This window comes from Buceros rhinoceros, unplaced genomic scaffold (genome assembly GCF_000710305.1).
Source record: "Buceros rhinoceros silvestris isolate BGI_N320 unplaced genomic scaffold, ASM71030v1 scaffold5912, whole genome shotgun sequence".
NCBI classification, from domain to species: domain Eukaryota; kingdom Metazoa; phylum Chordata; class Aves; order Bucerotiformes; family Bucerotidae; genus Buceros; species Buceros rhinoceros.
This window is the reverse complement of record NW_010397032.1, coordinates 294-18,733: the sequence shown is the minus strand read 5'-3', so window position 1 is coordinate 18,733 and position 18,440 is coordinate 294. Positions and strand designations below refer to the sequence as shown.

The window sequence follows — 18,440 nt, the reverse complement described above, 5'->3', positions numbered from 1 at the left end:
GGCAGGTGGGGAGGGGACAATATAAAATTCAGTAGAGACTGACTGGGGAAATGACAAATCACCTTCTCAGACCATGTGGCACCCAGGATGCGCTTCCTTCGCCTTGCAACTTGCTCCTTAAATCAAAGTGCTTGTGCAGGGTGACTGCGCATTAATAATGCTGCTACATCTAAAATCATCTGAAGCACTTCAAGTGTCATCTGTGCCCTCATTAAGATCCATAAAGACCTCATTTCCCTCCAGGACTTTATTAACAGCAGTTAAGCTCTTCTAAAGCACAGGAAACTGAGATTTTGAGCCCTTGTAGTCGCTTCCCTGAAGCTCATCGCTTCAGCAAGCGCCACAGCTCTTAGCCGCAGCTTCTCGCCCTTCTGAGCTTTGCAGGCCGTTCCTGCTGTGATAAACTGGGAAGGCGGTTGTCGTTATCACACCGAAAAGCGCGGTCGATGCACCTGGCTGAAGCGTAGGTGCGCGACTGGCACGGCCTTACTGCGAGCGTACATGTCGGCTTGTCGGCTGAGCCACTGCTGGCAGGCGCTGCTGTCCTGGATGTACTGCAGCACCTCGGAGAGCATGGTGCGCTTCAGGTGCTCCTCGTCTCGGGTCTTCTTCAGGTGATCGTACGTCCTGGCACCTACGGCGAACAGACACCACGGTCTCACCAGCCACCTCGGTCACAATTTTCAGACTGTTGGTTTTCTACTTTAAGAATTAAGTGAGAAACTATTCTCCAGCTCTGGCCCAGACTCTGCTATTCTCCCTCGTGACAACTACTTGGCATCAGAAGGTATTAGATTCCTCCCTGCACCCCACCCCCCCTTAATTTCAGGCCAAAACCAAACAAAAAAGGCTTCCACTATCCAATTCCAGAATAAACCAGGCCATTTCAGTTCTGCAGAGGTCTTAGGCCTCTCTTCAGATATCACACTTGTCGATAGCCAGTGAAAGCCTCCAGAGATAAAGCACTGGGGACCACTGTGCCGTGACATAATTTTTTTCCCCCCCTGAATCTTTTGCAAAGCGGTGACTAAAGCCGAGCTCTGCTAGACAGCGCGTTCTCCAGGCTGCTGGCTCCAGCTAGCTTTAAACAAGCACAGCTGGACTGAAGCGTTATTGCTCAAGCCTTGTTCAGTTAAAGAGCGGGGCAAACGCATTTCAAAAATAAGTGTCTTTTTATCGAACACATCCTAAAGGTTATAACATCATCCTTCCGCTCCTTGATGAATGGGACTGGGCTGAATAATGCATCAGGTACTTACTGCAGAAATTGGTGATTCCCGCTGCTCTGTATTCCTGCAGTCGCTTTATTTCCCTTCGCAGCTCAAATTCCACTTTTTTATCCCAAGAGTAAGCAGAAGGGAAATCCGAAAAACAAATGCAGGTCAGTGGGGGTGCAGTGAACTCTGCTGTATCAGGAATATCGCTATCTCCTATTTGCCTAAGGACTCCGGCCGTGAAGCGTACGGAGCCACAGGCAGGTTAACCTCCCTGCACACGTCTGGGGTGGGTCTCACACCCACTGTGTCCTAACACTCCTTCATCACTGATTTAAGCTGGTTCCTAGCATTTGTGTGCTCAGAAAAGCTATTTTTATCTTCACGCTCCAACGGCTCCTTTGTCATACCCTGGATAAGGCAAATAACAATAATGTGGGATTTCTGGAAGGCATTGCAATAAGTTTGAAAAACTGCTCTGTCCAGGCTCTTGCAGCATCTAATATTGTCTTTGAACTACGATTTTCGAAACTGGACCTTGCAAAATTTTTCCTTGCAGACAACTCTCTCTCGGCAGTCAGTGAGATTTAATACCCATGTTTCTTTCGCTCAGAGCTGTTCACTGCCTGCAGCTTTTAGCAACTGGCTTCCAGGCACTGCCTGGTTTTACAGTGAGCAAGTTGCTCGTCTCGGATTTGTTTACTCATATGACTCAGGAGATCTGTGTAATGTGTGTGCTTGACTATCAGGTTAACTTCAGGACTTCGCTGTCGTTAGGACAACAAAACAAGGTTCCTGGGCTAGTGCTCACATGTGGGATTCGGGATTTTGCAGGATCACACTTTCAGTATTTCACACTTGGTGTGGTGAAAATACAGTCACAACTGTTCAAATGTTTTGTTCCTTCTAATGACCAACAATTTTCTTAGTTTAAGTCACCAAATTAGGAGGATGTAATGACTCGTACTGGAATTTGACTCGATGCATGCTATGATTATGCCTAAAGACTCGAGATGATTTGGTGATGGAACAATGCCTCTCCCTTTACGGTAAGGGACATAATGGCCGCTGCACTATATAATTATGTACACGTAGAATGTTTTAACATGTATCTTTCAAATAATTCACCACTTGCTGCCAGCTCCCGATCTCTCAATACAGACGTAAATTCTAGGGATTTTGTTCTCTCAGTGATGCAGTCCCAGTAAATGAACGGTCGGCTTTTGGTAAGAAAATATTACTTCTAACACATGACCAGAATGTTCAGTCAACTGAGAAATCAAACAAAGAACTCGGACGCAGTTTAGTGGAATAAAGCACTTGCTGCTCATTTAATGTATCAAACCTCAGATGTATTTGTTTTTCTGAGGCAGTCAGGTGCGGGGGGAAGGAAAACAACCTGGTGTATATTTAGGGAAGGCTATAGAAGATGCAACCCTTCATTGTGCCTACTGAAGAACACATACGCTAAAATCCTCCCAATACTTACAGGCATGGCTTTCGATGAACTTGTCATGCTCTACCGGCCCCAGAATTCGTGCAAATCGTCGCATCGTTTCATAAAGGTCTTGAACCTCCTTTGGATATCGCCTTTCCAAAACTAGAGGGGGGAAGAAAGTGACACACCTTATCACTCCTGCTGTGAGAAGAAAATAAATTCAGTAGAGCTTGCAGTGACTCCCAGCCTCTGTGAAATCCCAAAGATTCTGATTTGGAACTTCTTGGCTATTTTGGTGTCACAACTACAAACTGCTGAGTAAAAAGCACCAAAATTATACAGCCCTTTACATTCTAAAAGCGTGAAGAATGGCATTCAAATGTTGTTTCATCAATTCTTAGAATAGTGAGATGCACTTAAAAGAGCTAAATTTCACCCCTCTCCCTACCCAGTGAAATGCTTCTGAAGAGCAATTCCGAGGCAATAGCTAAAACACTGAGCTGGGAGCAGTCAGAGCCAGCTGGCTGGAAACGGCTGGGGCAGGACATCTGCTGGAATCCAGCCACCTGATATGGTCCGGTACGAATAAACCGCACTGGAGCACTGGGAACGGTGAACATGTGAAGTTTTGCTTCCTGAGTAGAGGCCACTTTAAAACTAAGCAGTTATGCTGGATACTCACTCTGAAATTTTCTGAGGTTGATCAGGCCATGATCTCTTATAATTCTGTAATTGAGAGCAAAACGGTGTTAATAAAAGGCATTAACTAGTGTATAGACAATACAAATACAAAGGCTTCAGAAGAAACTTTGATTTAGACCATCAGAGGGGTCTAAAACTGCACGGGGATGAAATTTCCATCAGCCCTGAGCTGGCCAGCTGAGAAACACGACGCAGTGATGGAGCGCGGCTGTAATCAGGGTGGATTTTGGATAGCGGTGTGCATTAGTCCCACTGACACCACAAAGCACTAAGGGAACTACAATCGCTTTAAAGGTTTGAAACGGCTTCTTTAGGCTCAGATTTTGCCTCTACAGTGTCTTGTCCTTCCAAAACTGGAGGTAGTGAAGCACCATTTCCAGCTTCAGAGAGAGACAAATGTCCTTCTGCTGGAGCAAGGGGGAGAGACAGCCTGTAAACTTCAGTGCTGGGAGCGGGATGAAGGAATTTTTCTATGACAGCTTAGACTTTAAAAAGAGGAAAATGATCTCGGTAACTCATCCGTTGGAAATGCTCCTGTCAGATCAGGGAAATGAGCAGTGTGAGAAGGCAGGTAAGATATTTACGAGCGCATGACAAATACATTTGTCACAGGTTTGGCAAGTGTCATGTGGTCATTGCTATGCGGCGATTCGATAAACACCCAACTTTTGCAAATGGTAAGAGATACTAATACTACAAAGTTGGGCTGGTCGAGGTCAGGTTGTAATTTGCTCTATAAAAGCCATTACATTTTCTTTGGTGTGTATACAAGAATATTCCTGTCCCATGTGGAGGAGCCTTTCTGAGAGCGACAGCAGCATTTTTGTGCCATTTTCCAGATTTTTGTCCCATCCTGCTGTAGAAACTTTACAAAAGCTGACACCAATTCGAGTTATGTAACCGAGCCTTATGGACCTTTCTTTTGGTATGACATGATTTATCATAATGGAAATTACAACATGTAACTATTTTTTATTTATGAATTACAGAGAAGCAGGTCAGTACATACCAACTCTTACCAGCAGAACTATGCTGTATGAGGAGAAAGAGTGGAGGAATCTTACTCCAAATCACTAATTCTTCCAGCAGGGAGTAATACAGCAAGATATCATTTTAAATATTGAACAAAGTATTTGAAAGTTATAATAAAATTGAATTTAATGAATAGATTGAGTCATTCTAGAGAGCTGTCAAATGAACCGAATAAATTATTCAAACTCACGTCAGCAATACAGTTATCTTCATTACACATTGCGGAAAACTATCCTATGGACTGCTAAGAATTAAAAATAATGATGTAAACATTTCTATGCAGAAACTGGGGGTCTAGTCACAGGCTGGCAGGTTTTTTTCCCCCTAAAGTAGAAAATGAGTGTTGTGCAGTCCATAGGGAACACAGAGAGCAGAGACCTGCCGCTTTTCTCTGGTTCCTAGCCCTGGATCTGTGGATCTGTCTGATTTCCCAGACACTATTTCAGTTTCTCCTTCTGCGCAATGGCTACGTGGTCTTGTATGGTGTGCTGGAAACTTTGCTGGTTATGTGCGAGTGGATTTGGGATAGTGATATGAAGAGCTCTGCGTGCGTGACTGTCATGCACTAAAAAGGACGGGAAAAAGGGCTTTTCACAACTAATGGCTTGTTCTGAGAGTTTAGAGGAGAGTCACGGCGTGTAGAGGTCCTTGTCAACCACGTGTGCAAGTATCGGGGTCTGTTAACCCGTGTTTTCTGGGCTGGTACCACTGTTAAAGCCACGTGTCTGGTCTTAATTCATGCACAGGGGAGAACCACGCATCGAGGTGGAGCCTGACAGGCGGATCTCCCAGCAGCAGGTCTCCAGGCATGGGAATTGCCTGGAAGGATGCTATGGGAAAGCAATTCCTTCTTAGGATTAGGACAACGCTGGGGACCACACCGTGGTAATGAAGCAAAGAAACACAGTTAAGGCTGGAAAACTCACTTTTTTCTTCTCTGTCTTTCCTTTAACCTGGAATGATAAATATCTACAACTGCGATCTTCAGAGCTGCAAAATAACAGGAAAAAAAGATTACAGAATACATAAGTGATCATTGTGTTAGGCTCATCCTCAAGCTTTATCTTCACTGCAGGCTCAAATGGTTGCTCTGCTTTGCTGTTTTAAACACCCTGTGGCAATTTTACAGGGGCATAAACTCACTGGAGCCTAACCTTCTGCAGACTATACGTGCTACCTGTGGGAGCTTTCTTCTGCTTACTCCTTCCAGATACATTCCTGCCTGTAAATATGAACCTGGGTAGGTCCTGAGAACTCTTCTCCTCTTCCTCCTTGGCCTGTTTCACTATTAGCACTTATTTGTTCCTTCATACATGCAATTGTTAAGTATTCCTTCCCCCGAAAAGTAGATTTATCAGATTTAAGGACCTAAGGTATCACCTCTGCACAAAGGTTCTTCTCACAGAACAAGGAACTCCAAAAAACAGAGAGACACAGGTCTGAACTGTGAAGATTCAAAGTAGCCTTTGCTACAGTTCTTAAAAACATCTACAGGATTTTAGCTTGTTAACTTCTAAACTTATCTGTGTGCCAGGAGAATAAAGAGAATAGTTCATGACAATGTGAAGAAGCACAGGAAAAAGCCACGCTCATTAGAAATCACATCCTTTTCAAAATCAAATCTGTCTGCAGTCCTGCTGATCTGCTCAGAGATCCTGCAGCTTCTTTTTCCGGTAACCATTAGGTTAATAAACTTTTTTGGTAAATTCTTCAAAGAAAAGTTAAGGAGAAACCTATCGCCTTCCCTTGCTCACTTTGTTCAATAATGCAGACGTTCTAGGTCATTAAACAAGCGCAGAGCTGGCTGATGTCTTGGTTGGCTTTCTGTCCTTTCCAGTACACTCCTGGGAGGAAGAGGCTGAAGACGTGTCAGTGGGTTTACAGGCTGCAGGGACAACGCGCAGCTCTGAAATGAATCAAGAGCACGGCCCCTTCCAGCCCACTGCACTGGGTGAGGCAGGGGTGGCCCGAGGGTGACAGAAAGCAGAATCTGCTCCTCTCTCTGTAGCTACAAGGAAAAAGCAAAACTGATCCTGGCAGTTTATTGATTGCACTCGCTGGTAAATAATTAATAAGGCAATTAAGAAAGAAGTTGTGTGGCTATGCGTCTATTTTAAATTACATATTTGGATGTAAACAGCAGGAAGCCCCGAGCCTCTCTGCAGCCCTCTAGGGAATAAAATTACCTACAACCGGGCCAGCTGAAGCCCAAAGGCTGGGAGTATTTGCTCCGGTGCCAACAGTTCTGAGTTATGCTGCTGAGCCTCTATTAGAAAAAAATCTATTTATACAAAACTGATCTGATGTTGACCTAGGACCAAAAGATGACATATGAAGATGGAAGAGTGGTATAATTTTCTGCTTTTTGCAATTTTCTTTCTTGCAATATTTAAGTTTCCTAATTTAAGAATGAGCACAGGTAGCAAATCCTCCTTCTTCCTTAAATGTGGAGACAAGAAATTGGGAAAGGCAGCAAGTTAAACATGAATGAAATATGTTACTGTGTGTAGGAATCGGTGCCAATTTATGGAAAATATTTTTATGTTTTTAAGCCTTCTGCAAGCTAAGCCAACATGTTATTTTCTGGGATTTGTGTGGGCAGAACTTAATAAGTACATGCAGGAATTGCACTGGAGAACCTCTATAAATATCACAAGTAATTATGCACCTATAAACATTGCTTCTCAACGCTTTCACCTGAGTGCACAATATTCCAAAAGAAATTATGATCAGCTGGGGAGGGGAAGGAACATTCATGAGAACAAACGAAGGAGAAAAAATGGAGCTTCTGCTTACGGAAAAATTAGTATTTGCTGCCACACGCACTTTTGGAGGGGCTTTTGTTTTTAATAGACATATTCACACAGGAACAGCCGATTACAAAATCTGGAATGCATGAATAACTCGGGCTACTACACTGTGTCACGCTGCATCGAAATGAGAAAGGAGATGCTGTACGAATGAAAATGATTTGCCTGTGCTTGTCCCCACGGGTAGTACCAGGGAGGCAGTTGTTTGTACTGGTAGCTCAAGATAATTCAAGCTGACACTGTTCAAAATGTCCACTTTGGGAGATGATAAGTTCTTTGAGATGGTCAGAGGTGCTCTGAAGGGTCCAGTGATAGGCAGGAATTCAAGGTCCTTTTCTTCATTCCAAAAAAATCACAATATTTTGGTTTCTCAAGAGTGTGTCCAAAACAGTTTCTTTGCTTTTCATTCCTCTTCAGCCTCATTTGGTCTGCAAAAACTTTTCTGAACGCTAATGAGCGAGACCTTTGTTTCACGCTAACATGTTTGGCACACAAGGCCCAAATAATGGGAAGAATGCAAAGTAATCAAAGTAAACAGGCTGTGTATCCAGTCTGTGCCTTCCCTGGTACAAACTGAACGGCTACAATCCAAATTCACCCTCCCGGGAGAAAAGCCGGACCTCGGGCAAGCAGCGTATCTGCCTTCAGAGCATGTCAGTGACTTCCACAAAAGAATAAACATCATGTAATATTTAGGAGGACATTGACTGCCTTGTATCTTGTAAAATGAAATTTCACTACTGCCCAGCCAGAGCCGCAGTCTGCTTCCACTCGCTTCAGAGCTGGCGGTTTCACCAGCCACTTTCTGGCGATAGAAGTAAAATCATTTACATGAAAAAGCCGGGAAAAAGAGAAATTACTAAGGTTATCATTCAGTCTGGTGAAAACTTGTAGTTCATGAAATATTCAAGCACTCTGAGCTGAGTCAGATTTGTAACTAGTTGTTTCTTTTGATCTGTCCATTACGGTTTTGTTTAACTGCAATATATATTTGCGTGTACTTACGACATTGCCAGTACTGAACAGAAGTTATGAGTTCAGGTAGATAACTGAAATATGAGAGATTTCAGACAATTTCCACCTTCTCACTAATATCAGGAAGTGACTGAAGAAGGTCTGTGACCTTCTGTGTGGTGGGAGGAGCTGGTGAAGCAGCAGGTACAGGTTTCTGTGCTCCTCGGAAACCTGCCTGGGACTCTTTTCACCGAGTATTAAATGGCACTTTTCTTTCTTGTGGGAATACTGAGAACTTGTTTAAAGTGACACAGGAAAATATAACAGGTAAAATGCTGTCAGGAAACAGAGGTCAAGCAGCTTAAATCTACGACTTTTTTATAAAGCTCTTTTTACAAAATTGTAAGAAAAGCGGAGGTATGTGGAGGAAAGAGAGAAAAGGAATTCTGTTCTAATGAAAGCATCAAAAATTCCTGTGTTATGTGCAAGATAGACATTGCAGCGCTGCTCTGTGCCTTGTGAAACAGAAGAGAGACCATAGAAATGATTCCGGTCAGTGTGTTCTTGGGAACTAGCTTGAGTAACTGGAGTAACTGTCTACTTGAGTAACTCTGAAATTGAATATAAAAGTAGTTTTGAAAAACTAATCTTGAACCCAGTGAGGTTTACTGTATGGCAGGAAAACAAGCTGAGGATTTTTTTCACAAACCTGATACTTAATCTATGCTGCAAGACCCCATTGGGGTTTCTCTGGGCTATAACTTGTGTTAAAACCTTTACCTTTAAAGAACCAGAAGTTTGCTCTTTGGCCAGCACAGATGTGTCTCGAGCAGGTGTGGAAGACAGCCACAGGGCTGCTTTCCAAGGACACTTCTGTAAGACCTAGTGTAAGAGGCTTGCCACTGGGCAGGGCTGGGACGGAGAGGCTCGCTGGAGCCGCTGCCTGGAAGCAGGGGGACAGGCACCCTTGGGAGAGTTACGAGAACCGGGGCCTCCAGGGCTGCCTCACAACCCTCCCTGCCTGTTAACTGTAAAGTACAAAGGTTTTCTAAATCATCCAGATGCCCATTCCTGCCTTCAGATCCAAGTGTTGAGCCACTTTCTATGGTATGAAATCCTACAATTAGGTTGCAAAATACTCTCAAGCGAAGTCAGCATCTGAGCTCTTTAAAACTGCAGGACAGCAAGGATGTGGCTCCTTCCTTTTTTCTATTAACTTGGAGAAGGGAAAGATCTAATTCCAAAGTTTTTCAGAAAATAATTCTTTCTCTCCTCAAGACGCCTCATGTAAGAGAAAAACATCTGGCTAGACCCTAGGACTTCATTTTTTAGAGCATTCTCTCTCACGTGGGCAGATCTACGACAGCTGTGGGAAGGAAGATGCCAGAGTTCCTGAGCTAAGAGATGGAAAATGTAGTTGGTCACGCTCCATAACCTCTGCCAAACAGTTTTCACAGGCAAATGCCTGACATCCTATGCTAAATACTGAAGAATGAACTAGAGACCATCCAATGAAATTATCAGGCAAAAGATTTGACAGACAGAAGGAAGTATTTTTTCACACGACACATAATTAAATTGTAGAGCTACAGACTCAATTGTGCAACTCACAGGACACTACAGGATGTTATGGGGGCAACAGTATAAATGACATATAGCTCTAGCAGTAGCTAGCGAAGTCTGGGGAGGATGGGTCCTTTGGCCAAAATGGTCTGAACACATCGAGAAGTCTGTAAACTTATCGCTGCAGGAAATGGGGAGGATGCACCAGGGAAAGTGCCTGTACTTGCCTTTTCTTCCACTCTTCTCCTGTGTGTCTGCTGTGGGGTATGGACAGGACACTGAGCTAGACAGACCCAAGGGACTGGCCCTGCGTAGCTTTACGGTACTTTGAAGAGATGAGGGAAGCTGGGTTTTGCATTCAGGCTGACAAATGAAACGGGAGGCTGGTGGAAGATACCTTCAATAGCTGAACCGTGCAGTGGGGGGAAGGCAGGTCTGAGGGGTATAGATGACACTGCTGGTCAGCCAGCCTGAATGAATATTAAGCTACTGACTAATGAACAGACCATTAGTCTGTTTTTTAGACCATTTTGCTTTTCCAGATTACCAGGACTCAGAATAGGACATGGAAGCAAGACAAAATATATTTTAATAGTAATAAAAATAAACAGGAGATAGATGGCATGATGAATCTGTGACATGTCCACAAGCCAGTCCCTCCTTCAATAACCATTAAAAGGGAAGAGAGACTGACATACGATTCTCATAACCTCTTCTGAGACAAGGGAGTTTGCATTCCTTACGGCTCTGTGTTCAGTGCTAAATTTCCAGCTGGTTTTTTGAGTTTGGAAAGATTGTCTGTACATAACAGGATTTGTCCGTCTGCAAGGGAGGCTACGGCTTTAGCCTAGAACTGCCCGACATGGATGGGAGAATTCTGAAGCATAAACACAGTCCTGTCGAGCACTAGATGTACTTACAAATGTAGGGGAAAGGGGTATTAGAAACAGAGAAGAGCGTGTTCCTCTTTCAGAATCAGAACAAAAGTTGTGCCTTGCTGTGCTGCTCGCAAACATTATGCAGATGGAAAGAATATCCTGCAGCCGGGGAGGGGAAGTAATACCAAGGCATTGCTGTTTCTGGTTTGTAATCGGCCCGTAGGTCTGTTTATTCAAACACTAATGAACTGCTACCTGTTTCCAGACAAATTGCTATCTCAGATAATTTGCTTCCACTTAGCTAAACCTCCTCTAGAGTTTATACTGGATAAAGCATCATTTGTGTCTTTCCTAAAGAGATGTCTGCTAGTGGTGGAGACTATTTGATTTCAGTCTTGCTTTACAACTGGCTACGTGTCAGTAGTGAGTGAAGCGTGTTGTTCTATATATATAAGTACTGTTTGTACATCAGTTGATTACGAGCTTTTAAAAGAGATTGGAAAGTGAGTACTGCAGAAACGCCGGTGTTTAAATCCCAGCGCACAGGAGCTGATCATTAAAAATTTATGTTCTCTTTTTTAAAAGTGTGTAGAGAAGAAGAGCCCCGAGGAAATGCTGTGTAGGCACTCTGAAACACTGTTTTCAGATGATGTACAAAAATACGGGACTTACCATGCAAAATGTCTGAATCATCTTCTACGAAATCGATATCTCTCAAATCCCATTCAGCATAGTTGTCAAACTCCTGTTCAGGGGTGATTAACAAATTGTCACTAACTAGTGACGCTAAAGAATCGGAATCAAGTTCCAGTACACGTAGAAGTACTGAAAACAGAGATATTTACTCATACGCAGTTGTACAAGGTTCTATCCTGGAGCAACACACTTTAACCAGTGAATGGATAATATGCAGCCCCTGGCTGGAACGGGAACCGGGTGCTGCGATAGCACAATGAGAATTCATCGGGAAATCTCCACGACTCCCGCACCGCGGTGGAAATTCTGCTCCAACATACCAAACCAAGAAGCTCCTATATGGCTGAATTCATTACTTCATGTACAGGAGCCTGTTCTGCAACTGGGGCCCTGGGCCCACAGCTAAAACCCCTGAAAACAATGCAGGTCTTCGAAGCGATCTTTGGACCAGGCTCCTCCAAGGCAAACGAAATAGAAGCGCGTTGAGGCCGACCCCTTTTGCTAAGCATCTAATTCACAGCGTCTAGTCCGCTTACGTAAGGGCCATTCATTCATCCCTGGACATCTGGTGGCAGCGGCAGCCTCGCAGCCCTGCACACAAAGCCAGGGGCTCTGCCTGCCTGCCAGCCGCTTCGCCGGCCTGCAGCGCCACCTCTCTAATTAAATCCCCGCATTAATCACTCTCTTCTGGTTTTTTGTATCAGCAGTAAAGACCTATAGGCAGGGGCAAACGGGTGCGCGTTTGCTCCTTGCATTCAGCTGGAAATTTAAAATAATGGGAGAAGAGAGAATCTTACCTCAACAAAGTCAGCTCGTGCCGGCATGTACCCAGCCATGTCCCTGGAGAGCAAGGAATCGAAAGTAGGCCGTGGGGGGTCGTCAGCAGCTGGAAAAATAAAGGTTTTTCATTGTTTTGTAGGGCTTGGGGTCTCTTTTTAACAATCTGCACATAGGTTGTTTCTTTGGAGGAAAACTGGGAATAATTAGTTGAAGAAAAACACGCTGGTTGGGCTTCTATTCAATGTTATATTCAGGAAAAGCCTGAGTTCATCCAGAGGAAAATGCAGTGATGTGAGATCTTCAGAGTATTCTCAAAAGTCAAACGCAGAAATTGAAGGTAATAAATAGGTTATAAAATGCAAACTCTACATTGCAGAGCTCAGCATCCCACCGGTAAACCTGTGCAGATCACCCGGGCTCAGCGTGCCAGTTCCTTCAGTTAATAGTACCAGGGGTGTTAAATCTGCCATCTTCTGGGTGCCGTTTCCAGACAGCTACAATTAAACCTACCCGACTCTGAGCTGTTACAGCACTTCCCAGCTGAGGAGCTCAGTGTCTTACAGACAACCATGGACCGAGGCTCGCACCACACTTGTGAAGGAGCTGAGCACTCTAAGTCCCATGATAAAGCAAGCTGAGGCACAGACAGTTTGCGTTGGCCCAGGCCACATAAAAAAATCAATGCCAGCCAGGGAAGAACCAAAATTGTCCAGTTCCTGCTGCTTCAGCTCCAACCACTTGGTGGTGAAATTGAAACCTCCAGACACCAAGCAACCTTTCTACCCAGCCATTCCGGGCAGCGTTATGATGGAACAGCTGCTAGACTGGGGGAATTCTGAAGATGCTAAAACCTGAAAATCCGTTCAATTGCTGAAATCTAACATACACTTTTTCAAATGCAGTTTTAGAGAGAAGTGTGAGATCAGCATAATTTAAAGGGACTGATTTTATGACAAGTCACGTAGGCAGTTAGGCCTGGTACATGGCAGATCATCGGCTGAAACATTTTAGTAGAATCCCTCTCGGTCCTGGACAAGAAAAGCAACACCCCCGCGCCAGGGTGAGAGCTCACACTGGTATTTACCATCACGGACACACTGTTCTATCGTGCTACATGTGACGTAGCTTTGAGGTAGTGTGTCTTTTAAATGAATAAGCACATCCACGCTTTTGCTGTGCTGATTTCTGTGCGTGACTGTTTCCATTGGCTGTGCAGGAACTTCTGGTTTGGAGAACCTGCTGTCTGTATCAGACCACTCCATTCCCTCCCTTTTCCCTCTGAACTGGCAGCCTGGTTTAGTTGACACACCAGCAACTTAGTACCGTGCGAAGAAACCCCTCATCGTAACGTTATTCAAGTTAGCCACCAGAACCAGCTATCTTGGGAATGAAAACAAACTGCGTGTGTGGTGCAGGCCCTTCTCCGAAGGCTGCTCCTTCCAGTGCTGGCAGAGCAGAGACCTTGCAGGGAAGCCGCCTGTGTGCGCCCGCGGGCTGGGGATACTCACGGTGGAAGGGAATGGCTGTTTCGCTGTGCTGCGCCTCCTCCGCCTGCTTCAAGTTGAGTAACGTGGATGCGAACAAGGGGTTGTTGATAAAGTGTTTCATATAGTGTTTCTCACACTCCTCCTTGGATTTTGTACACATCTGGTTGGCCACGTCCTGCCTGAAGTGGGGAGAGGGGGAGGATTAATACAGATAACACAGAAATGTTACTCTTTCTCTTGTGGGAAAGGGTAATTTTGGACAAGAGGCTGATCACTTTGGGTGCAGAGAACTGATCTGCCTGAATTCATGTTTTGCGTACTAACACTGAGCCCATACTCACACAGTCAGTCTGATACAGTGCTGGGGAGCTCGCTCTTGGTGGTCACAAGCAATGCAATTCACTGCCTTTAAATGAGAAACTGCCTGGTTGATGGAATGTACCTGATCTTTCATACGCTTGAAATTCAATATTGTCATTTGAGAGCTTTTTATACAGTTCACTAACTCCAGGTAACAGTCAGTTCGCAGTCTGGCACAGCATTCTGTGTCTCAGGTTTCTCTTCAGATTTTAACTGTGTGGGTAGTTTCCCCTTTTGTGGAGCAATGCTAAATGGTTTGTTTTTAAAACACAAAAATGGTTGTACAAAACATTCTAGAAATCTTTGCCAAACTTTCTTGGGAAAGTGGCTGATTAGAAATATGAAGTATTTTGTCTTAATCCAACAGCTGTGTAAGGCAGGACTTTAGAAAAGCAATCATTTTAATTTCTGTTAAACTAAAAACTGCATGCAAGGGATTCCAGGAAAAAAAGTCAGTTGTTCCTTTATTTGGTAAAGGATGAAAAAAGCCAAGTGTTTAAGGAAAAAGTTAAGATTACTGGTACTGCTAAGCAGGGAGCACACTTGCAGAACAAAACTGCAACCCGTTTTCAGTCTTAATGACTACAGCGATGTACACAGAAGAACTCACAGTCCTGTTCCAGGGAGGCTGGAGCTCTCTGCTTTTAATAGAGCTGGTTTTGCATGACAGAGGAAGGAGGTGACTCATGACTACAGATCTCCTTTATTTACAAATGCATAGAAATCCTGCAGCAACCACAGAAATTCAGAGAACACAGTGTAAAAATATTAAATATTTCCAGTGCTCTGTATGGCAGAGAAGCAGGAAACCTCCAGAAATATCCATCCCTAGGTAGCCAATTGTAAGCAAACTGTAACCATGCGAGACAAGAAATTCTGTAGCTGTTTTTTACACAGGAGTAAACTCAGGCACAGAAAATCTTGCGCAGCAGTTGATCTCCCTCAAAACCTAGTGAGTTTAATGTGATCTGAGGGAACTTTGTACTTCACTGGAGGTGCCCTGCATCTCACAAGGAGCCTTTAACAATTTCCTTGATTTGAGAGCAGGATCTGCTACCCCCATCTTCCACTTTAGCTGTTAAATGTGTCTCACCCACAGAAAGTCACCGAACACTTGGTGTGCACTGAGGTACTTCACAGTACGACCCAGTGCAGTGAAAGGAAAGGCCAGTCATTGTGCACTGCGGTGCTGATCCACTGGACTCTCACCAGTTTCCAAATCCACAGTCCATCACGGCTTCTAGGAGAGCCATCTCCTCCTGAGCTGTCCAGTTAGGATCCAAGACAGGGAAATCTGAAGTCTGGAGAAGAAAAAAGCAAATCCAACTGCTGCGATCCTCTGTTATAATCCACCACATGAAGAGCAAAGAAGGGCAACAGAGGACATAATACTGGTAGCTTTAAACTTCTTCTGTGTCCCATGAAACCTGATCAAATAATTGAATTTTTTAGGCCATTGGGTCATCAACTAGAGTAAAAACTAGTCTGTCACTACGGATCTTCTGTTAACATGGTTTATCTACCATGTAATTCAACATCATGCTCTGAAACGCAATAAAAACTACTGAAGAATTTTAACATGATTAATTTGGGGGAAGAAAAAGCAAGAATAGACAGACAGAAGCTGATTCACGTGGTTAAACAAGTGGAAGTCTAGAGAGATGTGTTGTGCTATCCAGACGCAATTAAAATGCTTTAAATGTCCCCACCATTCCACGATGTTGCAGGTGGATATTTTTTCTTGCTCTCAAGGAAGACTTCTGATTTTTTTAATAGTTCTAAACCTCTGAATCAAAGAATTGTACCACTTCACTTCTCAGTGTAGTATCAGTAAGCACAGGGCTAACTCCTGAGTTGTTATGAGAGCTCAGGGTGGCGCATGTGTTGACTAAAAGGAGTACTTACCATTATCTCGTAAGTGTGATCGCTCTGATGCTTCTTGTATTCAAATCCTCGTGTGAAACACTGTAGAACAAAAGATCAGCATTATGTTAGTCTCGTACTTCTGCCCTGGAAACGGTTGAACCGGTCCCTTTCTTCCTGTTATTCTCGGATCACTGGGTACGCAGAACTGACCACCTGACCTGCTGAAAAAGATCCTTGATTTTTCCGGTTTCATTTTAGAAAAAGCATAAAATAGCAGAAAAACCTTTGTTAAAATTGTGTCAGATCTGTCTTTGTATCTTACTTTTTTGCACCAAGATGTAACTCCGGTGAACCGACATACTTCTCTGTTAAGAATTCATGGCAAAGTCAGGCGGTGAAAGGAGCCTGGTGGAACGGTTGAAAGTGGATCGTTCCAGGAAGAGAGCACAGAGCATTGAAAATGCAGTTCCCCTTTAATCTCGTGTTTCTGTTTAAAAAGCACCGCTCTGGTTTGCAGCTGTTTTCAACAGTTAAATTTCTGGGTTTTAAGCACAGGTAAATGAACAAAACATACCTAATACACAAAATACATTTTTGTGGGTTTTGTACGTATCTGAGCACAAGGCTAAGCTGATTTTCAGTTGTAGAGGTTATTGCCATTTTAAAATCATAAATAATGCAAACTTGCTTATTAATAATTAAAGCTAGCAGTACTTTCTGTGCTTATCAGATCACACACATAATTTTAAAGAACTGTATCTCGCCACGAACAATTATGGTGAACATTGCAAATGGTGAACATCCCCAAATTTTCTTTTCCATTTGGGAGGAAATCAACTATGAGTGGTGACAGGGAAAGGGTGTTTCTTGATGGCTTTTCTTTTCCACGCCATAGCAAATGACAGAAACGAGCCCTCTCTGGACATGCAGTGGCATGCTCTGCTGCAGGCAGGCTGACTGCACGTCTCCAGGTAGCTTTGGTTTCCTTCACAAAGATCTCCTGCAGCTGCTCATGCCTCAGTTCTTCAGCCTCCAACATTTTCTTTGTCATTTCCCTGTCCCTGAGCAAATAAGTGTGTTGATACAAGTTTACAGTGACCAGTTATAAATGTGTTTAAGGAACAGTTTAGCACCGGACAGGCCTTTGATGACTTCCTCAAAGAAATGAATGCCTTTGCTTTTATCTCTGCACTCACCTGCAAACACAGGAGGAAGGGAGGAGGCCCACACTCAGCGCACTTAACGTAGGGCTCTGTGAGGTACGAAGAGCAACCTCGGCACGGAGGCTTATCAAAAGGGTCATCTGTGAAGCCAACAGTAAATCTCATGTAACAAAAACAAGGCGCTGGTTTTCCAATCACCTAAATTCACTGATGACCAGTAATTTTAAGAGAACTCAACTCTACATAACCTCCTTCCTACTGCAGCTTCTCCAAATACCCGTTAAACATTCCTTGTTCAGCTGGAGTTTGAGATGTTGGCACTGCATCTCTGCTTGGTGTGATACACTGAGAGCTAAACCTAAACTAGCGCCAGGGAGGCAAAGGAAAATCTCCTCTGGTACAACTCAGCAGCACTGGCTGATCTGCTCATCCTCTGCACCAAAGAGCAGACCCAAGGCCTGATTTGTGCACAGACAGCTGCAGTCTCCCACCTGTTTGCCTCGGGTGAGACTTGCAAAGGAATCAACAGGATTGGTCTATAACCTGCCCAAACCCCAAACTCTGCTAAGAGTGCTGAATGAGGAACAAAAACACTGCCCCACAAGTTTCTCTTATTTTGTTCATTGCATAGTACTTAAAATAGACAGACTGTCAAGTTCTAAGCCATATTTTTCCAAGAAAATGGATTTAAACTAATCCAACTATAAAAAGTTGACAGAAAAAAGACCCAAATTCCCACTGTCTCATTGATGCATTGTGCTCTTGAGAATTTAATCAACGTGATCAAACACTGCCAGTTTTCTGTCTCCCTCCCCTGTATGGCCACTGATGTCTTTAAACAAGGGCAAATGCTTTCCAAAAGTCACCTTACGGTACTTACTGCTGAAGGAGGCCAGGCGCTCCATCCCTCCCTCTCCCTCGGTGGTGTTCTTGCTCCTCTCAGTGAAACCCGTCTTGCCTAAGAGCCCGTAGAGTTAAGTCTTCCCCAACCAGCACACCCCAGAAGGGTATTCTCTCCTTGCAGACGTCTCTCACGCAGCCCTCGCAGCTGAGATCCTCCCAGAGCGTCCTGAACAGAGAAGCAAAAGGGCTGTCAGCAGCCTCTGGAACTGGGACCAGTTGACATGGCTGAGAGTTTGTTTGCTGCATCTGAGCAGAAACCAAATGCAGAGAGACGGGATACAGCCTAAGACAAGATGAGAGGTGACGGGATACAAGCCAACCCTGAGCTGAGGCTTTCAGTGCTGAGCAGAGATTATGGACAGTTGTTGTGGCAGAAAGTGTTTTGCACCTCCAAGCAGCACTGCGAGGAGAATGAGCAGGTTAGAGGTGGCATGGTCAGAGCAGAGGGAAAAACCAACCACCCTGATGTCAGCTACATTTTCAGTGTTGACTGTGTGGCAGCTTCTATGAACAGTCTGATTTGCCAGCACCTGGACAGTGGGATTCTAAACTGCTGTCCACCATCAGGGAATAGAGCTGCTTTCCGTTGTGGCA

General features: G+C 44.1%; 1 protein-coding gene across 1 annotated transcript in view; it reads right to left on the bottom strand.

Moving 5' to 3' along the window:
* Positions 1 to 17,972, bottom strand: part of TADA2A (transcriptional adaptor 2A) — a 23,345-nt gene extending 5,373 nt beyond the window's left edge. The window contains exons 1-12 of the mRNA XM_010146078.1: positions 17,824 to 17,972; positions 16,977 to 17,083; positions 15,820 to 15,879; positions 15,124 to 15,215; positions 13,576 to 13,733; positions 12,085 to 12,173; positions 11,264 to 11,336; positions 5,313 to 5,376; positions 3,335 to 3,378; positions 2,704 to 2,814; positions 1,260 to 1,331; positions 502 to 634 (exon numbers count right to left, since the gene is read on the bottom strand). Coding sequence (XP_010144380.1) covers positions 502 to 634; positions 1,260 to 1,331; positions 2,704 to 2,814; positions 3,335 to 3,378; positions 5,313 to 5,376; positions 11,264 to 11,336; positions 12,085 to 12,173; positions 13,576 to 13,733; positions 15,124 to 15,215; positions 15,820 to 15,879; positions 16,977 to 17,083; positions 17,824 to 17,848 — 1,028 coding nt within the window. The 5' untranslated portion in view covers positions 17,849 to 17,972. The remainder of the gene's footprint in view (positions 1 to 501; positions 635 to 1,259; positions 1,332 to 2,703; positions 2,815 to 3,334; positions 3,379 to 5,312; positions 5,377 to 11,263; positions 11,337 to 12,084; positions 12,174 to 13,575; positions 13,734 to 15,123; positions 15,216 to 15,819; positions 15,880 to 16,976; positions 17,084 to 17,823) is intronic.
* Between the last annotated feature and the right edge of the window lie 468 nt (positions 17,973 to 18,440).